The 21,499-nt window shown below is 37.8% G+C and overlaps 1 protein-coding gene across 6 annotated transcripts in view; it reads right to left on the bottom strand.

Annotated features, from left to right (window-relative positions):
- The window catches only part of CTNND2 (catenin delta 2), a 715,685-nt gene that overhangs the window by 182,638 nt on the left and 511,548 nt on the right, over positions 1-21,499 (bottom strand). For all 6 annotated transcript variants that reach the window (XM_084880857.1, XM_084880856.1, XM_084880854.1 and 3 more), the window contains one exon: positions 18,208-18,340. In XM_084880857.1, coding sequence (XP_084736983.1) covers positions 18,208-18,340 — 133 coding nt within the window. The remainder of the gene's footprint in view (positions 1-18,207; positions 18,341-21,499) is intronic.

Raw genomic sequence — 21,499 nt, forward strand, 5'->3', positions numbered from 1 at the left:
GCCAAAGCCTTTTTTAGTTTTATGGTAGAAATTATTTTTGAGAATTTTGAGAGAAAATATCTCCATATATATAGTTGTGTAAAATAATATATTTTCTCCACTCAGTAGGTAAACCAAGATGGATTATGTTTCTTTTACAATTATGTTTTAGAGAGGGGCTATAGTGCAGTGTTTGGGGATGCTGGCTTTGAAGCTAGAGAAACGGGGTTTAAATCATTCCTTTTTCTCTTAAAACCTGCGTCTCCTGAGGTAAGTTAGTTATGTCTGCACAACATGAGCAAAATGTGAACCTGTCTCCTAGGGTTGTTTTCAGGATCAAATGAAATTTCATATGTGAATTGTTTACCAAAGAACTCAATGAGTAGTATTTGTTAAGAAACTACCCACTGTATCAACTAGTTAAAGGATATTCTGAATTGACTTATTATCTGGTCAATATCTGAATTAACTTAATAATATGCTAATGTATGATAAATCAGTAGAAGGCAGATATTTCAAAGTTATAACTATAAATTTTATTTAGTATGTAAAATATATTTTATCTGATATTTTATTAATTCAAGCTGGTATATAACTAATGACACTATACTATAAGGTATGTATTTATAATACTAATTCTTAAAGAAAAGCAATATTTTTTAAATATAGAGTAAATCATTAGGCAAGGAGAAGGACCATATTTTGATTTTAGTATCAAATTAGCTTCTAATAAACAGACAAAATGCAACTAGTAGCAAGCGCTCTATTCAGTAACAAGTTAAATGACTCAGAAGGTTCTAGACTCATGTAGTTCTTCCCAGACAATACTTATGTGCAATGATGAAGGATGTGTAGGTATTTTGGTTTCATCTCTATCTGTGTCTAGCAGAAAGCTATTTGGTTTCTGAAATTCATATAGAAAGATAAAAATGTCTGCACATACATTAACATTTTACTTGATTTCCCTTATTTTTCCAGTCTGCATACCCAGCATTCCTAGAACCTTTGGCACCCTGTACATACTTCCAAACCCAGCTCCTGCCCCCTGGACAAGCCAAGCCTTCAGCTGTCACTGAAGACCACCACAGAGGGATCTGCATAGACTTAGAAAAAAATGAACAGCTGAATGGGGAGAATCTGAACATTTGTTCTTTTTTATATTACCCTCAATTTAAGTGAGGTAGCTGGTATTGTACTAGACATGTATTAATAATAGTTTCTGCCCATAACTCTGGTTAAAGAAAACTATTTCCCATGAAAGTCTCTGAAATGACCTATTTTATAGAATTTCAAAATTTCAAGTTCTGCTCACCCTCACAATCCCATCACTTAAAAGATAAAGATAAGAGCTGGGAAAAGCCCTTCAAGTTGGTCAGAATGTAAAATGCACCCAGCGATACATTTTACAAGACATGTTAAAAGGAACAAAGCACCGGAAACATGGCACACAAACTCCATACACCACAGTGCGTGGTCCTTTTCATTCCCCGCTTGCTAACTGGGATCACAGGCAGTGAAGCTTCCTAGACAGTCCCCTGTCTCAGGACAGGTCCAAGCAGATGCACAGTGGGAGTCAGGCTGTCTACTGAAAACCTTGCTGCCCATCAATGACGCTAGCACAGAGGTCAAAGGGGCCTCAGAGTGTCCCTCTGGGGGCTGGCAGTTGATGTTCCACAAACACTGCTGGGTGCTCAGAACTGCTGCATGCTGAAGACCAGGTCTATTACCTTTAAGAGCACTCAGGAAGGGACCCCTCTTTTCTTTTATTTTTAACAAGAACTTCAAGTGATTCCACACATTCCTTTTCTAAAGGCATCTTTCAGACACACTCAACGTGTTCAGAATAAGTCTAGCAGTTTCCATTACCTGGTCTGAGCAGTCCTTGTACATAAAGAATACAAAATCATGAAGTACTGAGAATTAGAAAGAAGGCCTCCAATACAAGTCTCCCTTAGTGTGCTCCAAACTGAACTTAAAAGTTTGCTTTCTTTAAAAAAAAAAATTATTTCAGAGAGGAAGAGAGACAGAAACATCAGTGATAGAGAGAATCATTGATTGGCTACTTCCTGCAAACCCTTTATTGGGAATCGAACCCTCAACTCAGATATGTGCCCTTGACCTGAACCAAATCCAAGACCCTTCAGTCCACAAGCTGATGCTCTACCCAGTGAGGGCAAAAGTTTGCTTTCTATTTCCAAATTAGGTACTGAGTGATAGCAAAATCCCATGGTTTTTTTCCCCAAGTTACAAAGTGTGGATGAAATCGGATTAGTAAGTACCTGCCATTCCCAGGTCCCACTCAGCTGAAAGAGCCCCAAACTGCTGTCCTTGACTTACCTGGAAGCAAGTGCCATGTGTGAGTGGGTGGGTCTCTCCTGGCAAGGCCACATGCCAAGGTTCAGGGCCCACCTTTCATTTCTCTCCTTCTCTGAGTACTGTCCTATCTCCTGAGGGTCTGCACACACAGTCTGTTCAAGCAGACACACCCTATTTGACTATAAGAAATGTACTCTATTTGACATTCCATTAAAATACGTGTGAGACCTCATCATCCTGTGTTATTTACATCTATAACATATAGTTAGCACTATAGCCTAAAATATATACTCACTATCAACAAAGGTGAACAGTGTATTTGAAGAATTCTCTGGATGCCAGTGGGGACACATTTTCTCTCTCCCCCTTTTCAGAGTCTGATCCCTATGGCTTCTTTCCCATGGGCTGGACAGTTGACCATGGACAGCTGACCACGGAGGGGTCTGTCCACTGGGGCCTTGGTTAGATTGTTTGTCCAGACTCCATGTCACCACCTTTGTTATTTAAACGTGGCTCATAGGAAATCAATAACTACTATGGCACCTAAGCAATTTAACACTGAAATTATCCTCACTTAAATCTTGAATGACACAAAGACAGTTATTATCCTAATTATTTAACTTTGTTGTGAATGTGTCAATAAAGTAAAACTGAAAATCAACATAGGGAGATAAACCTACTGGGAGACAAAAAACAAAATGAAACATATTTTATCAAAATCTACTACAAATATTTCAGAATTAAAAGAGAATTCAATAAAATATAAAAATAAAAAGCTTATTTATGAATATGCATTAATCTATAGTTTAGCTATATACTAAAAATATTCAGAATTTTAATAGAAGAATATTGGATTTAAAATAGCAATATTATATATAAAACACTAAGAAAATAAACATAATAAGAATTGAGTAGTTTTTGTATGAATAAAGTTATATGAACTTACTGAGGTACAAAAAAGCAGATGTGAATAAATGTGGAAGTATACCATATTCCTGTATGAGAAAATGCAGTATTATAAACTTACCTGTTTCCTTTCATTAATTTAACAATAGAAGCTGTTCCAATTTAAAACCCAACATATGTTGAAGTTGTTTTTGAACATAATGACTCTAAATTTCATATAGGACAATAAACATGGGGGCGAGAATCACAGAAAAAAAATAGAGAAACACAGAAGATTGAATATACGCTAAAGCACCAAAAATAGAACAATATGCCAATGGCTAAAGACACAACGATGGAAGAGAATAAAAACCCCAGAAAATATTCAGACTTCAGGATATAGTGAGGAAGCTATGGGGATTCATTATCTAGAATTTTTAAAAACAGGAGCACCATTTGAGGGGGGGAGGGAATAACATTTGATTTTTTACATTTACACAAAATAAATTTCATATGGATTAGAAATTAAAATGTGAACCAAAACAAACAAAAAAAAATCTAGGAAAATGAATCAATGAATATTTCCATATTACCTTGGATAGAAAGAACTAAGTTTGATAACAATGCCCGAAGTTATAATGAAAAAGAGTGCTACACACACACATTAGAAACAAATGTAAGTGGTGCATGACCAAAAGGTTACATCCTTACTTTACAGATGATGAAACTGAGACACAGAAATGATATGACTGACAATGTCACATGGGAGCAGGAGCAGGGTGAAGACCCAAGCCCATGCCCAGGTTTGTGCTCTGAACCCCTACAACACACTCCCCCTAAAATACTCATGCTTTAGGTATTTCTTCCCAACGGTCCATAGCTTAGTTTACATTTTTAGATATAGGTTGGTGGTATCATGTTGCATCTATTTTTTCTCACTTGCTTTTATCACACAGCATTACATTGGTGATATTTATCCCAGTCAACAAGCACAGCATCTAGGCATTGACTTTTGTTACTGGGAAGTATTCCTTTGTAGGACCAATCACAGCTTATTCTACCAGTCTCCTATTGGCAGATATTTGGTTGTTTCCAATAATCTGCTTACACAAGCAATGGGGCCATGTACATTTGTGTGCACCGTGAAAGAGTTTTTACAGGATAGACGCTTGGGATTGGTGGGGTGTATCTAGATTTTGTTTATATTCAACTACATGATGTGGCCCAAAATCATGCACTAACTTATTCCCCACTGGGAGAAAGTAAGAGTCTCCTTGACCATACTTGGAATTATTGACTTCTTTCATATTGAATAAGAGATGGTATCTTTTTTTAGTTTTCATTTGCATTTCCCTTGTTACTAATGAGGTTGAGTCTCCTTAGTAAACTCTGCACCCAAGATATGCAGAATCCCCTGGAATAAGATTAAGAGCTTTTACAGAGCAACATAAACAAAACCAGTCATAAGTACAATGAAACACTCCTTTATGAATGAAACAAAGTCAATATTGAAAAGGTTAGGGATTCTCCAAAATGTACACAGTTTCAAACATAATTTTAAAGAAAATTTAAAAGAGATTTATTTCAAACAAGATAAAAAGATTCTTTCATGTGGAATCTTAAGTAAGCAATAAAAACAAAGAATACTTTGTTGATGAAGAATAGTTTTTGATGAAAAAAGTACAAGGAGAGAAATAATGCATCTTATATATAAGTACTACATAAATCCTCAGTAATTAAAGCCTGTGACAGTGACACAGAGGTCAGAAGAAAATATATAGCAAGAAATAGAGCCTAGTGTATTTAGAAGTTAATGTGATAAAAAGAATTACAAACTAATGTTAAAGGACTGAATTACAGCTTAAGGAAAGTGACTATGCACCATGTACATTCCAAGAATTTAAAAACTAAATATGCCAACTAAAGACAAAAATAATGGAAGTAAATATCTATTAGGATATGATTTCAAGGACTAGCAAGAGTGCTGTACACAAACAAGAATGGAAACAATTCTACAAATAATTGTATACAGATATAATATGTTGCTTCAGCATTTAATACCCTGATTATACTGATTTTAGAAGTTTGAATATAAGTTTAATACATCCTCATGGGAGTCATACTGACATGCTGAAGTTAGGATACATCTTAACTTCAATTCCAAAATGTGTGGGGCATAGCAGGGCCATGATTTTTAAAGTGGGATACACATGTGGTAGGGTTGAGAGGAAAGAGTGTATATTTGTATTAGATAGTGCCATATCTTCTTGGCCCTTAAATTGACTCGAGGATTGTGGGGGTAGGCATTATTATTGTTATTATTATTATTATTACTACTACTACTACTACTACCAGATTTAGACAATTTATGGAGTAGAAAACGTGAGGCCTATGGAGAAGGATACCTGTCCATCTGGAAGTCTGCAGAGGCAGGATGCAGGAGGTGTTTTAGGATGCCAGGCAAAGACCAAATTAGGACTGTCACTGAACACCACGTAAGAAACTACTTGGGGTGTTAGGATGGAGAACCATGCTTTTCTGAGTAGAGGAATAATAGGGGAAAGAGTTGTGGCAATGTGGCAAGAGAATTAATGTGCGAGAGTGCCAAAGAAAGCATGTAGGTTGTGCAAAAGTACACCTTAGCTATGAAACATCCATTTGCCTGCCATCTAGGAGTAGTTCAATATGCATGGGTTTCCCACATCTCTCAATCATCTGTTTAAATTAACTTTGATTTTCTTATTCTGACAGCTCTATGCTCAAAGGCCCAGTGAGGTGACTGGATAAGACTACCTTGTGATTCCCGGTTAACTCTGTCCCCAGAATCAGAGCTGAGGATGCAGGGCATCCAGAGACTGAGCAAAGGGCAAGTCATGAGCGTCCCCACTCAGTTTCCAGGAGCGTCCAGTCATCCAGTGAATTCAATCCCTGGGACCAGCTCTTTTGAGAATCCACAAACTAGAACATGTCAACCCTGTTCTCCCACATGTTCATCTTGAACACAAAGCAAACTGCTACCAAGGCTTTGTCTGCAGCACAGCATCTTGAAATATGAGTTATTCTATGAGACTATTCACTCTTTGTTTTGTCCATCAACCCAAGTAGAACATTTACACATTTGGAACTTGGTGTAATAAAAATACAAACTTGTTGAGTGCATCCCTGACCTTTGAGGTAATAAAAATTATGTTCTAAGAAATCCCATCAAGTGCAATGCAGCGCACCTAGGTCATGTGTCATCTCAGTGGAAAAGGGGGATTGATTCTAGACTTCATCATCACGATAAACAGTTAGCCCAGAGATTCTGATGGCATAACAACTGTCCTAGTAATTTTAGTAAGATGGTAGTGCCAGATACATATGTCTATAATGTTATGTATGTATATACTATATACAATAGTATCACAATATATTAATACATAATATATGTGTATATTTTAAATATTGGGTCGGCAACTAAGTAATTGCGGGTTTCACACATATATGGCTTCAGTTGAATTTTTAGGTTTGCAGAAACACATTTTGTATTTGATAGTTGGCTATTCAGCTGTTAATCAGTAAAAAAAGTTTTTTGATCTGTTTTGTAGTTTTTGTTTGGCGTTCGTTGAAAAATGGAAAATCAAAAGGAACATTTTCGTCATATTTTGCTTTTTTATTTCCGCAAGGGAAAAACGCATCACAAGCTCATAAAAAGTTATGTGCTGTTTATGGTGACGAAGCCTTAAAAGAACGGCAGTGTCAAAATTGGTTTGCCAAATTTCGTTCTGGTGATTTTTCACTCAAAGATGAAAGACGCTCTGGTCGTCCAGTTGAAGTTGATGACGCCCTAATCAAAGCAATAATCAATTCGGACTGTCACAGTACAACACGTGAGATTGCAGAGAAGCTTCATGTATCACATACATGCATTGAAAATCACTTAAAACAACTTGGCTATGTTCAAAAACTCGATACATGGGTTCCTCACGAACTGAAAGAATCACAGTTAACGCAACGCATTAGCAGCTGCGATTTGCTAAAGAAACGTAATGAAAATGATCCATTTTTAAAACGACTGATAACTGGCGATGAAAAATGGGTTGTTTACAACAATATCAAGCGGAAAAGATCGTGGAGCAGGCCAGGTGAACCAACTCAAACAACATCAAAAGCTGAGATTCATCAAAAGAAGGTTTTGTTATCAGTTTGGTGGGATTACAAAGGAATTGTCTACTTTGAACTCTTACCACCCAACCGAACGATCAATTCTGATGTCTACATTGAACAACTAATGAAATTAAACAATGCAGTTGAAGAAAAGTGGCCCGAATTGACAAATAGAAAAGGTGTTGTATTCCATCATGACAATGCAAGGCCACACACATCTTTGGTCACTCGGCAAAAATTAATGGAGCTTGGTTGGGATGTTTTGCCACATCCACCATATAGTCCTGACCTTGCACCATCTGATTACTTTTTGTTTCGATCTTTACAAAACTCCTTGAATGGTAAAAATTTCAATAATGATGATGATGTCAAATCGTACCTGATTCAGATTTTTGCTAATAAAAAACAGAAGTTTTTTGAACGTGGGATTATGATGCTGCCTGAAAGATGGCAAAAGGTCATTGATCAAAATGGGCAATACATTAAAGAATAAAGTTATTTAGTTCCATGAAAAAATTGTCTTTGATTTTCTTTTAAAAATCCGCAATTACTTAGCTGCCGACCCAATAGAAAGTAACTCAGAAATGTCTCCCTCACTTCCTCCACCAAAATGGGATTCATTCTGTTCCTTCAATTATTCATTCTGTTTCTCCAATTTAAATTTTTTAGTATGATTTTTTTTATTTATAACCCATCCCTTGTGGGTTCAAAGGATCTGTTCTTTAGGTAGTCTACCTTCCAATAATTAAAATAGTCACAGAGACTGAGAAGATCATTTCTTTAAATTAATAACTTCTGTTCAAAGTTCCTCAGTCCTGGAGTGAAAACAGATTGGAGGACTAGAGCCCCAATTATAAATCACAAATGCTCTGATTTTACTCCACTGTCAGATGTTAGCTCCCAGAACAGTTTATTAATAAACACTTTTAAAATATCTTCAACATATAAAATCCAGGCTAAAAAAGTTTCCTTATTTCTGACTTATTGATTTTCTAATTATGCCTTTAAAAATACTTGATACATAAATGTCCTGGCTTGCATTTTTAATTCTTTATAAATTTTCAAATAAGTTATTGTGATATTGAATAAAGTTGTTTTTTTTTTCAGCTTAGAAGCAAAGCAATAGTTACACTCTGTTTTTAGTAGGCTAGTCAATGCAGAGGACTAATAATAATGAAGCATGGATTTAGGGAAGAATTTTGTTTTGTTTTTAAATCCTCAATATACTGTAGTAAGAATATTCTTTTTTGCTGGCTGCTATGGCTCAATGGTTGAGCATCGACCCATGAACCGTCATGGTTTGATTCCCAGTCAGGTCACATGCCTGAGTTTCAGGCTCAATCCCCAGTAGGAGGCAGCCAATCAATGTTGATGTTTCTCTCTCCCTCTTCCTTTCTCTCTGAAGGTCAATAAAAACCTATTTTTTCAAAAGTAATTTTTTGTTTTTGTTTCTTAAAGCAGACATAATCAGATCAGGTGGTTTCTGTTCAAAAATCCTCAAATGACCCCCATCACCATCAAAAGGTCAGTAAGATTGGCCTTCAGTCCTTTGAGACCTGCCCTTGTCTTTTTCTGTCTCCATTGCTCATTGTTCTCTCTTTTACTTATTTTTGGTTCCAGTTCCCTCGGGCTCCTGGAAGATTCTGACAGCCAATGTGCTGCCCTGGCCTCCTCTGAGGGGCTTCCTTTCCATCACTCAGGTGTCTACCCAACCTGATTTACCATGAAAAATAACCTCCACTCTCACTCCACCACCCTTTCTCTAGATCCTGCCTTTGCTTCCATTTACCCACCTGATATATTTCACATTCATACTGGCTTTCTTGCTTCATTTTTTTTTTTCAATGCTGAATCCCCAGCACTGAGGGGAGTACCTGGCTCACAGCAGGTACTCCACATTATTTTCTGACAATCCAGTTTTGACTACGAAATTTGAAATTTTGAAATCAAACCAATATTTACAGTCCACCCTGCAGGAGAAACGTCCAATGCCAGGCAATTAGTACTTAAGAAGAAAGAATTCTGGTGCCTAAGAAGAGATCTTAGAAGCTTAGAGTATTATAAAATGGTGAACACAGTGACACTGGCCCATCAAACATTATGCACATAATAAAAATGTTTTTTTCTTACAGGTTCATCTCTTCATTTTAAGAAGGAAGAATGATTTTTTCCCCACAAGGAAAATCCAATACTACATATGTAATGCTTCTGCAGTACACACACCTGCATCTTGTTTACAGGAGCCAATGCTGAATCTATTAGCTAATTATAGATATGCAGATGTCTTGTTTTTCCTTAATGTAAAAAATATATAAAAGCATGGGAACTAGTGTAGTGCCCTGGCTCATGGTTGAACACTCAATTTCCATTAAGTGAGCTGGGCTAAATGGTAAAGGGACAGAGAAGTCAGAACAATAAGGAAGATTATTCAAAATTCACAATTTTCATATTCTGCTATTGCCCTTGAGGGCTTAAGACATTAAAATGAAAAACAAACAAAGAAAAAACCTAAATTGCAAGACAAATGATCACCTATTGATTCATTTTTTAGGGTATTAATTGCAGAAAAATTAAATCTAGAGCCTGGAGGACTAGCAGAAAGGGGGAACACTTTAGCTTTGGAAACTCTGAGACATACAAAACATTGTGCAACATTTGTTAATATAGATATCCATGCTTACAGGGGTGAGGAACTTTCAAAGCGAATCATGATTTGAAATTTCTGAGAGGGGATTTTAATAACCATAATTGGCACTTGCCCAATATATAATTAATGAACCAACTTTTGAGACCCTATGGTCCTAAAGATGGTGCAATCTGATGTTATAAAGCCAACTAAGTCAGGGGGAAAATGGTCTGTTAGTGGGACAATTCCAAAATACTATCTGCAGCCCCACAGAGCATGAGGCATGAGGCATCCTTCGATCGGAGGTGTGCTTCCCAGGGTTCCTAACGCTGAGTGAGAATCTGCGTTCCTCTAACAGCTGGTGTAGGCAGATTAATGCCGCCACCCCAACCCAAAAATGTCCATGATCCCCAAACCTGTAAATATGTATGTTACATGACATAGGAGATTAAGGTTGCAGATGGAATTAAGGCTGCTAATCAGAATAACTTAAAATTAATTTTTATCCTGGGTTATCTGGGTGGCATTTAGATCTCCTAGCAATGCAGTCCATCACCTCCTGCTTTAACCACCAGCATATTCTCTGGCTGCTGGCCATACCTGATCAAACTGAAGACCTCATATCTGATCAAACTGAAGTCTGGTAGGACCAAGGCACTCATTTCAATATCTGCTCTCCCTAAAAAAGTGCCAAGGAGAGAGAGCTTCTTGTTACCCATTTTCTTGATCCAGTGGCTAGCCCACTGGACAATGACCACCAGTCAGTGTTACATGTTTCTCTTTTCAGAGACCTTCAGTGAGAAAAGACAAAAAAAGTCTCATTGACATCCAGGTTGCACATTGGATGGCTAACCTTCTCTATACAAGTAATGAATGACTCACTCTTATAAATATCTTCTTAAATTCAAAATAATACAACTTGAACAACTGTGAAGATGCACTCATACTGGTTTTTGTCTGTTAATAGTAACCTTCCTATAAACTAGGTTGAAGGAAGGCCGTGTTCCAACAGTGTTCCCTGTCCATCATTCTGATAAGGAATCACAGGTTGGGGCTATGATTTCTCTATAGAACAGGATGCAGTATCAGAGGAAAAAAGGCAGGGGGAGCCAGATTTGGAGACACCCTGTTCATGCATCTAGTAGACACCTCCTGATTAAACTAATTTAGAGAGTTATTGAGCAAATCCCTGCACTTGACTGGAGTTTTAGGTAGTTCCTTTCTTATGTCAGTGTTTCTGACCATCTCTAGCATCTAACAGGAATTTTAGGTCGCACATTTTCTTTAAGGATGCAAACAGTCTCTACAAGGCCAGGGGTTTTCTGCCATCTCTGGAGACTGGAGGAAAGGAAGTGATTGGAAATGCCAACTAAAGAAGTTTAGGTTGAATATAAACTGGGACTATACTCCTGAAGGAGGGATTAGTTTCTTAGGTAAAAGTCTTTTAAAAAATACGACACAGGCAATCTCATTCAGAAATGTGTCAAGAAAACAAAGCACAGAGACTGCAACAGTGACATGTCTGCAAGCCAAGGACTGAGGGCCACACCAGAAGCTAGGAAGAGGCAAGGAAGCATTCTACCAGAGTCTAGGGAAGGCCTGGCCCTGCTGATAACTTGGTATTAGACTTCTGGCCCCCAGAATCATGGGAGAGTGAATGTCTGTTGTTTTGAGCCACCTAGTGTATGTAGTACTTTGTTACAGCAGCTCAGGAAACTAACAGACTCCTGGAGCACAGACAAGCTCACCCCTGTGTCCCGCTTGTTAGTTTGCTCTGTGGATGGGAACACTTCTCCTCAGAGAACTCAGTCTGTGGTTCTCTGTCACTGCCTTCCAGCTCTGCTCAAACACCATTTCCCAGAGATAACTTTCCTGACCCATCTTATGTAGAATATCAGTGGATCCCACCCGTATCACTCTCTATCCACATTACTGTGCTGGGTTTCCTTCAGGGCCACTAACACCATCTGACATATAAAAGAGAAAGATAAAATTGACCGTAACAGCCAACCAAAAGTGAGTATGCAAATTAACCCAACATAGATGGCAGGCTAATTTGCATACATAGGCATCAAGCAGCTGGGGGCAGGGCGGGATGCTTGAATCATCACCATAGCAATGACACAGGTTTCTGCCATGGGAAGGCAGTGCTGGCAGCCAGGGGAAGGAAGCCCATTCTTGCAAGAATCTTCATGCATCAGACCTCTAGAGATAGATATAGATCTTAACTTGTCTAGTCATCTGGGTCTAGTCTGTTCACTTCTGTATTATCAGTGCCTGGAACTTTTGGGCTGCTCAGTGAATATCGTTGAATGAATATATTCATTAATTCGACATTCCCATAATATCAGTGAATTAAGTTTTTGGATATATTTACGTGCTCTTGTAAGTTACACACATGAATGATTCTTAGATTCAACTTGTTTCAACAGAGCCAACACAATACAAGCTTCCGATGCGTCATATTGCTGAAAATAGATTTCAAAATGTGAATGATGAACAGTACAAGTAGAATACAGACAGACATTCTGTCTACAACACTATGAGCTTGGTTTTATACTGAAATATTAGGAAGAGATTTCCTTAATTTACATTTGTGACATATACTGACTATAATCCACATTTCTTAACCTCTCACACTGGCTGGTAGTCCAGGTGTGTTTTCCCTGAAGTTAAGTGGATTCTCCTGCCATTTCACAGTCTGGGAAACTGAGACTCAGAGAGGTAAAAAAAAAAACTTGCCCAAGATCACAGAGTTAGAAAGGAGTAGAGTTCAAAGGCAGAGAGCCTGGCTCCAGCGTATACTGTCTACTGGCATCTAGTAACTGACACAGACTCTTCTGCAAAAAATACTGAACAATTTATGATAAAGGAAAGAGAAGGAATGGCTCGAAGGTAATCAGCTGAAAAGATGGATGGCATCTTCTCTTGAACTATATGAGGTGGAAAGAACCAAGAATAAAATAAAAATTATGAAGCACTTTAAGTGTAGTAGACAGGAACAAGTCTGATTTTTTTTATGCTTATGGAATATTCTAAAAAGGGGTGGGGGATGGGGACAGGAAGGGAAGGTATGCATATTTTTATACACAGAAGTTAATTTCTATATTTTAGTTAATGTCACCAAAAAAGATAATGCCAATCTAGGAAAAAATGTGTAAATTGTACAAATATATTGAAAGTATATGGAAATGCATGTTCTCTCTCCCTCTCTCTCTCTCTCTCTCTCTCTCTCTCTCTCTCTCTCTCTTTCTCTCTCTCTCTCTCTCTCTCCAAAGAACCTCACACACACACACTCTCTCCAAAGGACCTATACCCTTAAATCTGAGCCTCTTCTGTCAATTCTAAGTGAGTATAAATTAACTATATTATTCTGGAAACTTCTAATTTAAAATTTTGTGTTATAATCACTAGAGGAAGTGGGAAGCTCTCTCTAACTCCATGAGACTGGGTTTGGAACTTAAGCACCGTAGGGGACCTGCCCCACAAAGGGGCTGAACACCGGATGTGATAGGGCCCTGTTTACCTACGGTCTCTCCAGGTGGTTATAGATTCCTTAAGATAGGATTTATACATTCTTAATATTTGATTCCCCTACTAAACACAAAACCTTTCCCCACTAGAACTAAAAAAATCAATTTCTTTAAAAACAAAAAAGGGCTTTATTGGAAGTAGGAGGGTAAGGCAATTAATAAGAGGTTTGTTAGGAATTAGGAAGATAAAATTATCATTGGTTTCCTACATAAATTGTTCTCATCTTCAAACTGTGTAAGTTTACTGTATAAGACCTTCAAACACTTGGAACACTCTGGTTGCATATTTGATAGATAAAGCTAATTTTTCATGTAAAATGAGGAAGTCAGGTAAAAAAAGTAAATTAAATCTTCATCAGTGGTAGTCACCAGTCATTTCCATCACACAGAAGTAAACATAGTTCAGTCCTTCCCACGTCACATCACATAAGATTTGAATGTTTTTTAAAAAGGCATGTTATTTAAGTGAATGGTCTTATGTTTAAAATATACATGGGGAAACTATTTAACATTTTAAGTTTAAAATTTTTATTGTATTAATTTAAAACAAATTGAATTTTAAAATTTATAATAACATAAATAAAAAGTTAAAAATTTTAAATATTAAAATTTTTTCCATTCCTGTCTTTTGAAAATGAGCAAATACTTTTTTTAACCCCTAGATCACATATCACATATCACCTTGAATGCTACCATGTAGTATACACACAGACATATATGCTCCCATTTGTGTATGATTGTCCAGGTGTGACTATGGGTGCCTAGCAGCACACCTGCTCTAATGTGTGCATGAGAAGAAATGACGGGAGATGCAAGAGAGAGGAGTAAATAACCAACAACCCATAACAGGCACCTCGTATTGTCCCCGAACCCATGGGATGTCCTTAAAATTCATAACTGAGTAGTTCCCAGAGAGAATGAAGAAAGACTTGTGGAAAAATACTAAGAAGTAACAAACATTTAGACATCTTTAAAAAAACATGCCTATAGTATAGACGCATGAGCAAGTTTTCATGTAAATAACTATCCAGATTATCTGCAGTTCAATTTATTGTGACAGTCCCAACAATTCTGAAGGTAGAATATGGCAGACATAGTTCTAACATTATTGACATCCATCCAATCGTGGCTCTGCCTTTGAAGTTAGTAGGAAGACCCATCAACACATCAGATATTCATTAGCTCATGTAAATGCACTGCACAAACTTGGTGCATTGGTGGGAATGATCCAGACCCTCTCCTTCTGCTTCCTCCTTCCCCATGTGTTTCAATTTTTCCTCAACTGCTTTTCTTTTGATCTTAGTCTGGCTAGGATCTCCAGTTTGCATTATGCCATCCTATCCCAATTTTTGGACACTTGCTGATCTTCAAAGTATGCATAACTGAGTGTTCTACCCTGAGTCAGGGCAGCCAGTGGATTGCAGACTCTACCTTAGTCACAGGTGGTTCCGTACTGACCATACTGGGTCCTCTCTCTCGGTCCCACCTCCCTGATGATTGCCTCAAATCCAAGTTCACCAGACCGGCAGGAAAACTTGTTCTGCTGATTTATGGAAGTGAGTTCTCAGCTCTGTTCTCATTAGTCCTGGAATCATTTTGAACAAAACTGAATGTCTAGGCATCATTATGTGAAAACTGTTCAAAGTACTGTAATAAGGAATGAGAAAGACATGATTTATGACCCTCCACATATAGGAGATTTAATCCTGCTTTTTGCTCAATGGCTTATCCATTGTGTGAGCAAAGTCAATACCAATAATGAAATGTAGACTGAAGAGCTAAATCAATAGAATAAAATGCAATAGAAAGACTAGAAGACTGAGTAAATTTGAAAAGGCTAGTGCCTGCAAGATTAGTATTTGGACAACAGGTAATTACAAAAATCAATGCCTGTGTATGAAAACATGACTGGCATTCATCTGTCACAAAGAGAGGACTATTACTAATGATTTCTGCCCTGAGTTAGGATGAGAGAACAGAATAGGTCTATGCAAAATTACACATCTCTCTGTGTGTGCATGTGTGTACACGGGCACACATACAAACACATGTGCACTCCTTGTGTGACCAAATGAGAAAGGAAAACTCCAGATGACTTATTTTGTATTTTACTTAGGCCCTTTACACCTTTCCTGTTCCTTTGAATTTTATTAACTTCCATCTTACTTTGTCAACTTGGTATCAGCCTACATCACTCTTTCCTTTATTCTCATCCCAGACTCCCAGGTCCCAGGGAAACATTATCATGAGGTCCTGGCAGTGTTTGGAGCCTGTCAGTTTGCATACATTCAGTTACTTAGTCCCTACAAAGACTCTACAATGGAGGCATAAGCAGTTCTCCTTTAAAGACTAAAAAAAAAAAAAAAAAAAAAAAAAAAAAGAGGCTTGCAAGGTCATAAATCTTATCTTTCTCATTCCTTATTACAGAACTTTGTACATTTTTCACATAACGAAGCCTAGAAATTCAGTTTTGCTCAAAATTATGTCTGATCATATAAAAACAAAGCTGAGAATTCACTTCCATAAACCAGCATACCAAGGCCCTGTCCCTAAGTTTTCTTAATGGTCCAGTGAACTTGGATTTGAGGCTGCTTGTTCCAGGAGACACAGCTGTTGAGCAGGGAAGTGCCATCGGAAGATGCATCTGTTGACACTGATGTGTGTGTTGGTCACTGCTTCATTGCACCGCCTCTTGTCCACTGTAGGGCCCTGGGGCGCTTCTGCTATGGCCACTCATGTTCACAGCCAGCTGTCAGGCTTCACTGCCACTGACAGGCTTCAAGGCCAGTCCATGGATCATACAGCTGAGCCAGTCAGACCAGTGACTGTGAACTCCCCAGGCCATGGTGTCTGTATTGACTGACAGCATGACTCCTTGTAATAGAGTTGGACTCCAATTTTTGATGCTTCGCTTCTGACAGCTTTTCAGCCTCACCCTCTGCCCCTCTGTCCATATCTGAGCAAGCTGATAAGAGAGCTCAGTATTTTCTCCTGCGGCGCCAGTAGGGACTTCAAACTCTGTAAGTCCCTGTCTGCATATGGAAACCTCATTCTGCTCACCCTAAACCCCTATAACTACCACAAAATTCTGAGCCAGCCTCCTTTCTTCCTTTCAGAAGCCTAATGGGTCCTGCTTGTGAGCCACGCTGCTCCCCCCAGTAAAGCCTCATTATATGAGTAACTCACTCTCGTGGTATGTGTGTCCTGTCATTAGTCTTGACATGAGACCAAATTTCAAGATGGAGGGCATGTTGCTTTAGTGGGGGTAACACACACTCCTGAACTAACTTTATACCAACAATGGGATTAAATACTTTCGTGACACTTAGAGAGACCCTCAAAGTTGTAATCTTCAAAAAATGATGGTATGTGGTCCCTTAGGCAGAAATCTGTCCTTCATTTTGAATGGCCATTTTAAAAAAAATTAAAAACAGAGAAAGATTAAGATGATTTCCAGTTGGCACACATAAGCTTAATTTACTTGTAGGACAGTTGAATATGTGGCATGTTTTGACATTTTAAGTTTATCTTAGATGGACACTATTTTTCTTTATCTGAACTTTGGTACTGCTGGCTATGGGATCTGGATAATTCTCTATGGTGGGTGCTGTCCTGTGTATTGTGGATGTCTTGCAGCATCCCTGGCTGAGATGCTAATGGCACCACCACAACCCTCTCCAGTGGTTACTATAAAAAATGTCTCTTGATGTCAAACATCCCTTCGGCAATAATGCACCTGGTTGAGAACCACTGCTCTGTATTTATTCCACAAATCTGACTGTCCTGATAAGAATGAGCATGGATCTAGTCCTTTGAGTCCCAAGGGAAGAGACAGAAAAAAATGAAAAGCTGCTAGGCTATATATATCCAATGCAAGCAAGCAAAACCTATAATAAATTGCAATTCTGTCTTCAAATTTCTTTCCTCTCTTAAACTAATTTAGACTCATCCTAAAAATTGCTTACATGCTATGGATGCAAGCAATTACATTCATAACTTATAAAATCTTTATTTTAAATGATTACTCAGCTACTCATATGCAAATGCTTGTCCCTTGTCTAAAAACTCAGAGTTAGCTGTGCTTACCACCATGATTTTCCTGAAATATTATAATGTATACACTTTAACATATTTTTGAATTACAAAGCATGCTAACAATTGTTTATATGATGGCCACAGACATTATTCTCTTTAATGGAACGCATATGTGTATTATATCTGCTGGTACTTTTGTGAATGACTTAGAATTCTTGGTTATAACACAAAGCTGGTTTATTGCCTCAAGTTCCCATCTTATTAATGAGTTTTCCAGGGAAGACAGATGATAACATAGATTGAATATAGAGATCTTGTTGAAAATTGAGGAACCAACATAGGATGCTTTGTATTTTTGTAGGATTAAAAGGCAGAAACAACTCCAGAGATGGAATTGGGAAGAGAAAGGCAAATCATACCCAAAGTAGTACAGAGGTTGACAATCTTACTTTTCTTAACGCTAACACATGTATCCTTCTCCTCCACTCTGCAGTGTTCATTTATTAAAGAAGCGCAAATGGAATGGTAGGCACACCAGTTAATTAAATGGAAAGTGCTATGTTTCATTCTTTTAAATGGTTCAACATTTTCAAGCTTTTCTTATTTCTTTCCTGTTGTAATATTATTCCAAAAACCTCACTGATGATTAACCTGGCACTGGTCATTGGAGAATCCAGTAGCGCTTACCTCGGCTTTAATTTTATTGTCTCCAAAGCAGAGGTGCTGTAAATAGGCTGCAGCATTGGACTGGACCGAAGGAAACTGGTGCTGCAACATCTGAATCACTTCAGGCAGCTCCGGGTCTCTCCATCCAAATTCTCTGAACAGAAGGAAGCAGGAGAACATGAGCGAGGAATCCTGCCACACTGTCCACACTCAGTTACCTTTACAGCTATGGGAATATTTCACAAACAATTGTCCTGGTTTCCTTACACATGGACCCGCTTAAGAAGACTTCCGTAAATAAATGGTTTCTATATATATAAACTATTTCACACATATACTATCTTACATGTGTGTCTACATACACTCTCATAGATGTATCAACTAGAGTTACATGTGTATGAAGATTGTGAAAAAAAATGACAAAATAGCACCTGATTTTATTAATATATAGTTTTTAAATTAGGGCTTAAAAAGATAATTTACAAGGTCACATTTATTTTCTAATATAGTATTTCAACAGTCTGGTTCCAGTACAGTGTTTAACTAAATTATCAGAGAAAAAGAAATATAACTGAATGGATACAACCAACAGTGTCATAATAACAGTTAATGTCATTGTTGTTGTTTTTTTATGGTTATCATTATTGCGATTACCTCTTCTTTAAAAAAATTTTCTGAGGATAAATGTGCATCAACAAGAAGAAAATTATTTATTTAAAGAGCTGAGATTAGCCATACAATGTTAACACATTTAATGCATTGTATATTGTTTTTCTGTATTTTTCTTTGTATATCTTAGATACTCCAAGAAGCTGGTTGTTTATGTAATTTTAAGAAAAATGCCCTAAGATACTTAAATCCATTCTAAAACATAAGGTTGATTGCACCATTAAACAAATAAATATTTTTCTGAAGTCAGTTCAACCAATTATAATATCAGGTTAAGAGGGCCAACTATTTGGATTCTATTCATCTAATAGAAAGCCATTTTTTTTTAAAAAAGAGAAATAAAAAAGCAACCTCTGAGACCATAGATAAAAACTTGACCCCAGGAGCCACAAAAGTGTCTTATTTATCTGAAGGATGGGGAGGAAGAGAAACTAGGAGAAGACTTTGTAACAACCACTCTACTCCTGGAGAAACAGCTCAAAAGCATACATCCTGCTGATGCCAGGTCAGGGCAGTCATCCGAGAATAAGACTCATGAAAAATGAGAGAGAGAAAGGAGCAGACAGAGGTTAAAAGTTTCCTCGTAGATTCTAACCTGTTCTCTTTATCTTTCCTTTATCACAACTGGGAGAGGTTGTCAAGCAAATCTTAGAACACGTTGGTGTTTCTCTTAGAGCTACTGAAGACACTATGGAATAGGAGTCCGTTTGAACTGGCTTAGTTTATTTTTATTGGAAAGATAAAACATTTAATTTAATATGCAGTGAGCATTTAATAAATTTACCTAAAACCTTAGGCGCACACACACACACACACACACACACACACACACACATTTTCAAAAGGACATATATGGCACAGTAATGCATTTGCTACAAAACATAATTAAATGATTGCTGATAATGGACAAACTATTGACGTTTTCTTGGCTATGTGATCACAGTGGAGAGCAATTATGGATTAAAACACAGGAAGCCTATTTTTCTTTTTAATTTAATTTCCTTTTGTTGCATGACTCTAAACCACTTTTGCAACATCAAGATAGCACAGTCCCTCTTCTTTTAAGAGCAGCCTCCTAAAATTACATTCTTGCACACTTTTTTTTTTTTAAATCTACAGAATACCTGTAAATTAAAATGAGAAGTGCCATGTCAAGACACTAGATGGCCAGGATGAATTCAGGTAGGCTTGTGCCATTGGAAAATGATTGGTAGAGAATTCATTTCAGCCTGTTTTATTAACCAGATGGTAATGATTCTATTAGGTTTGCATGGCATACATCAAGAACACCTTTAGCTGAAACCTGTTTGGCTCAGTAGACAGAACGTTGGCCTGTGGACTAAAGGATCCCAGGTTTGATTCTGATCAAGGGCATGTACCTTGATTGCCGGCACATCCTCAGTGGGGGTGTGTTCAGGAGGCGGCTGATCGATGTTTCTCTCTCATTTATGTTTCTAACTATCTATCCTTCTCCCTTCCTCTCTGTGGAGAATCAAAAAATATATTTAAAAAAAAGAACACCTTTGGAGCAAGATCTCTAGGGGAACAGTCTTAGGGACTGCATGCTTACATGCATGAAAATGCATTGTGTGAATGTACACACACACACACACACACACACACACACACACACACACACAGAAACTTAAAACAGATGGATACTCCAAAGAATCAAAGGAAGGACCCAAGGGCCTGCATCACAGGTAGAAAGAAAAGAAAGGCTATTCTGAACACAGGTAACAGAACACAGGGAGGGGAGGGGTGGGAGAGTGGGGGGGGGGGGGTAGAGATGGTATCGGACTGGCCAAAGGGTGGTCAACAGGGGGACATCTCTAATAGTGTTAACAATAAAAGAATATTAAATCCATGATGGTGTAAGGATTTTAAAATATATTATTTGGGTAAGGAAGGTCTTAGTCAGCAATTCAAAAACTCAGAAGTTTTTCAAAAATTCAAAAATTCTTTTGTTGCAGAATCTCTATGGGCTGGAATGTGAGGTTTTCTCGGAATACACATGCAGTGGGTTCATCTGTCATATTGAGATAATGATCCCTACCTGGAAGCATTGTTGGGATGATTAGAAATAATATACATGAGCCGCTTAGAGCGCTCTCTGGCACATTGAGTGGGCCCTCAAGAAATGTCAAGTATTAAATGTAACCAGATGCAGAAGAAAAGAATAAGAAATGAGAACCACCTAAGATTTCCTAAAGATGCCAAACTCATATCTCATTCCTGACTGGGCTTCACTTTAGAAATGTTAATGGAACTAGAGAATATGCAAATGTAACCTTTTCCCCATTAAAACTTGTCACACAGACCAACAATATTGTGACTAAATCCTCACTCTTATAGGGACTGTCTGGGTTGTTAAAACTACAACGTGCTCAGCACAGAGCTAAATAGCAAACAGTTTGGAATTCGGGACTGTTACGCTGGCACCGATACACAAAAGAGTTGATGTACTGTCACAACATTGCATCACATTCACTTCTGCGCTGAAGAGAGCCCAGGACAACCAGAGCCTTCAGGATCCAAAATGTGATTTGGGGCAAAGCTTTAGGGCAGAGGGATGATGCTCATGTTGATGGATACCTCAGTCATTTCCACTGGGGGCAGTGCTGTCAGGACATTGCTTATATAT

The sequence above is a fragment of the Pipistrellus hanaki genome (genome assembly GCF_964339955.1).
Source record: "Pipistrellus hanaki genome assembly, chromosome: 4".
Lineage (NCBI taxonomy): Eukaryota > Metazoa > Chordata > Mammalia > Chiroptera > Vespertilionidae > Pipistrellus > Pipistrellus hanaki.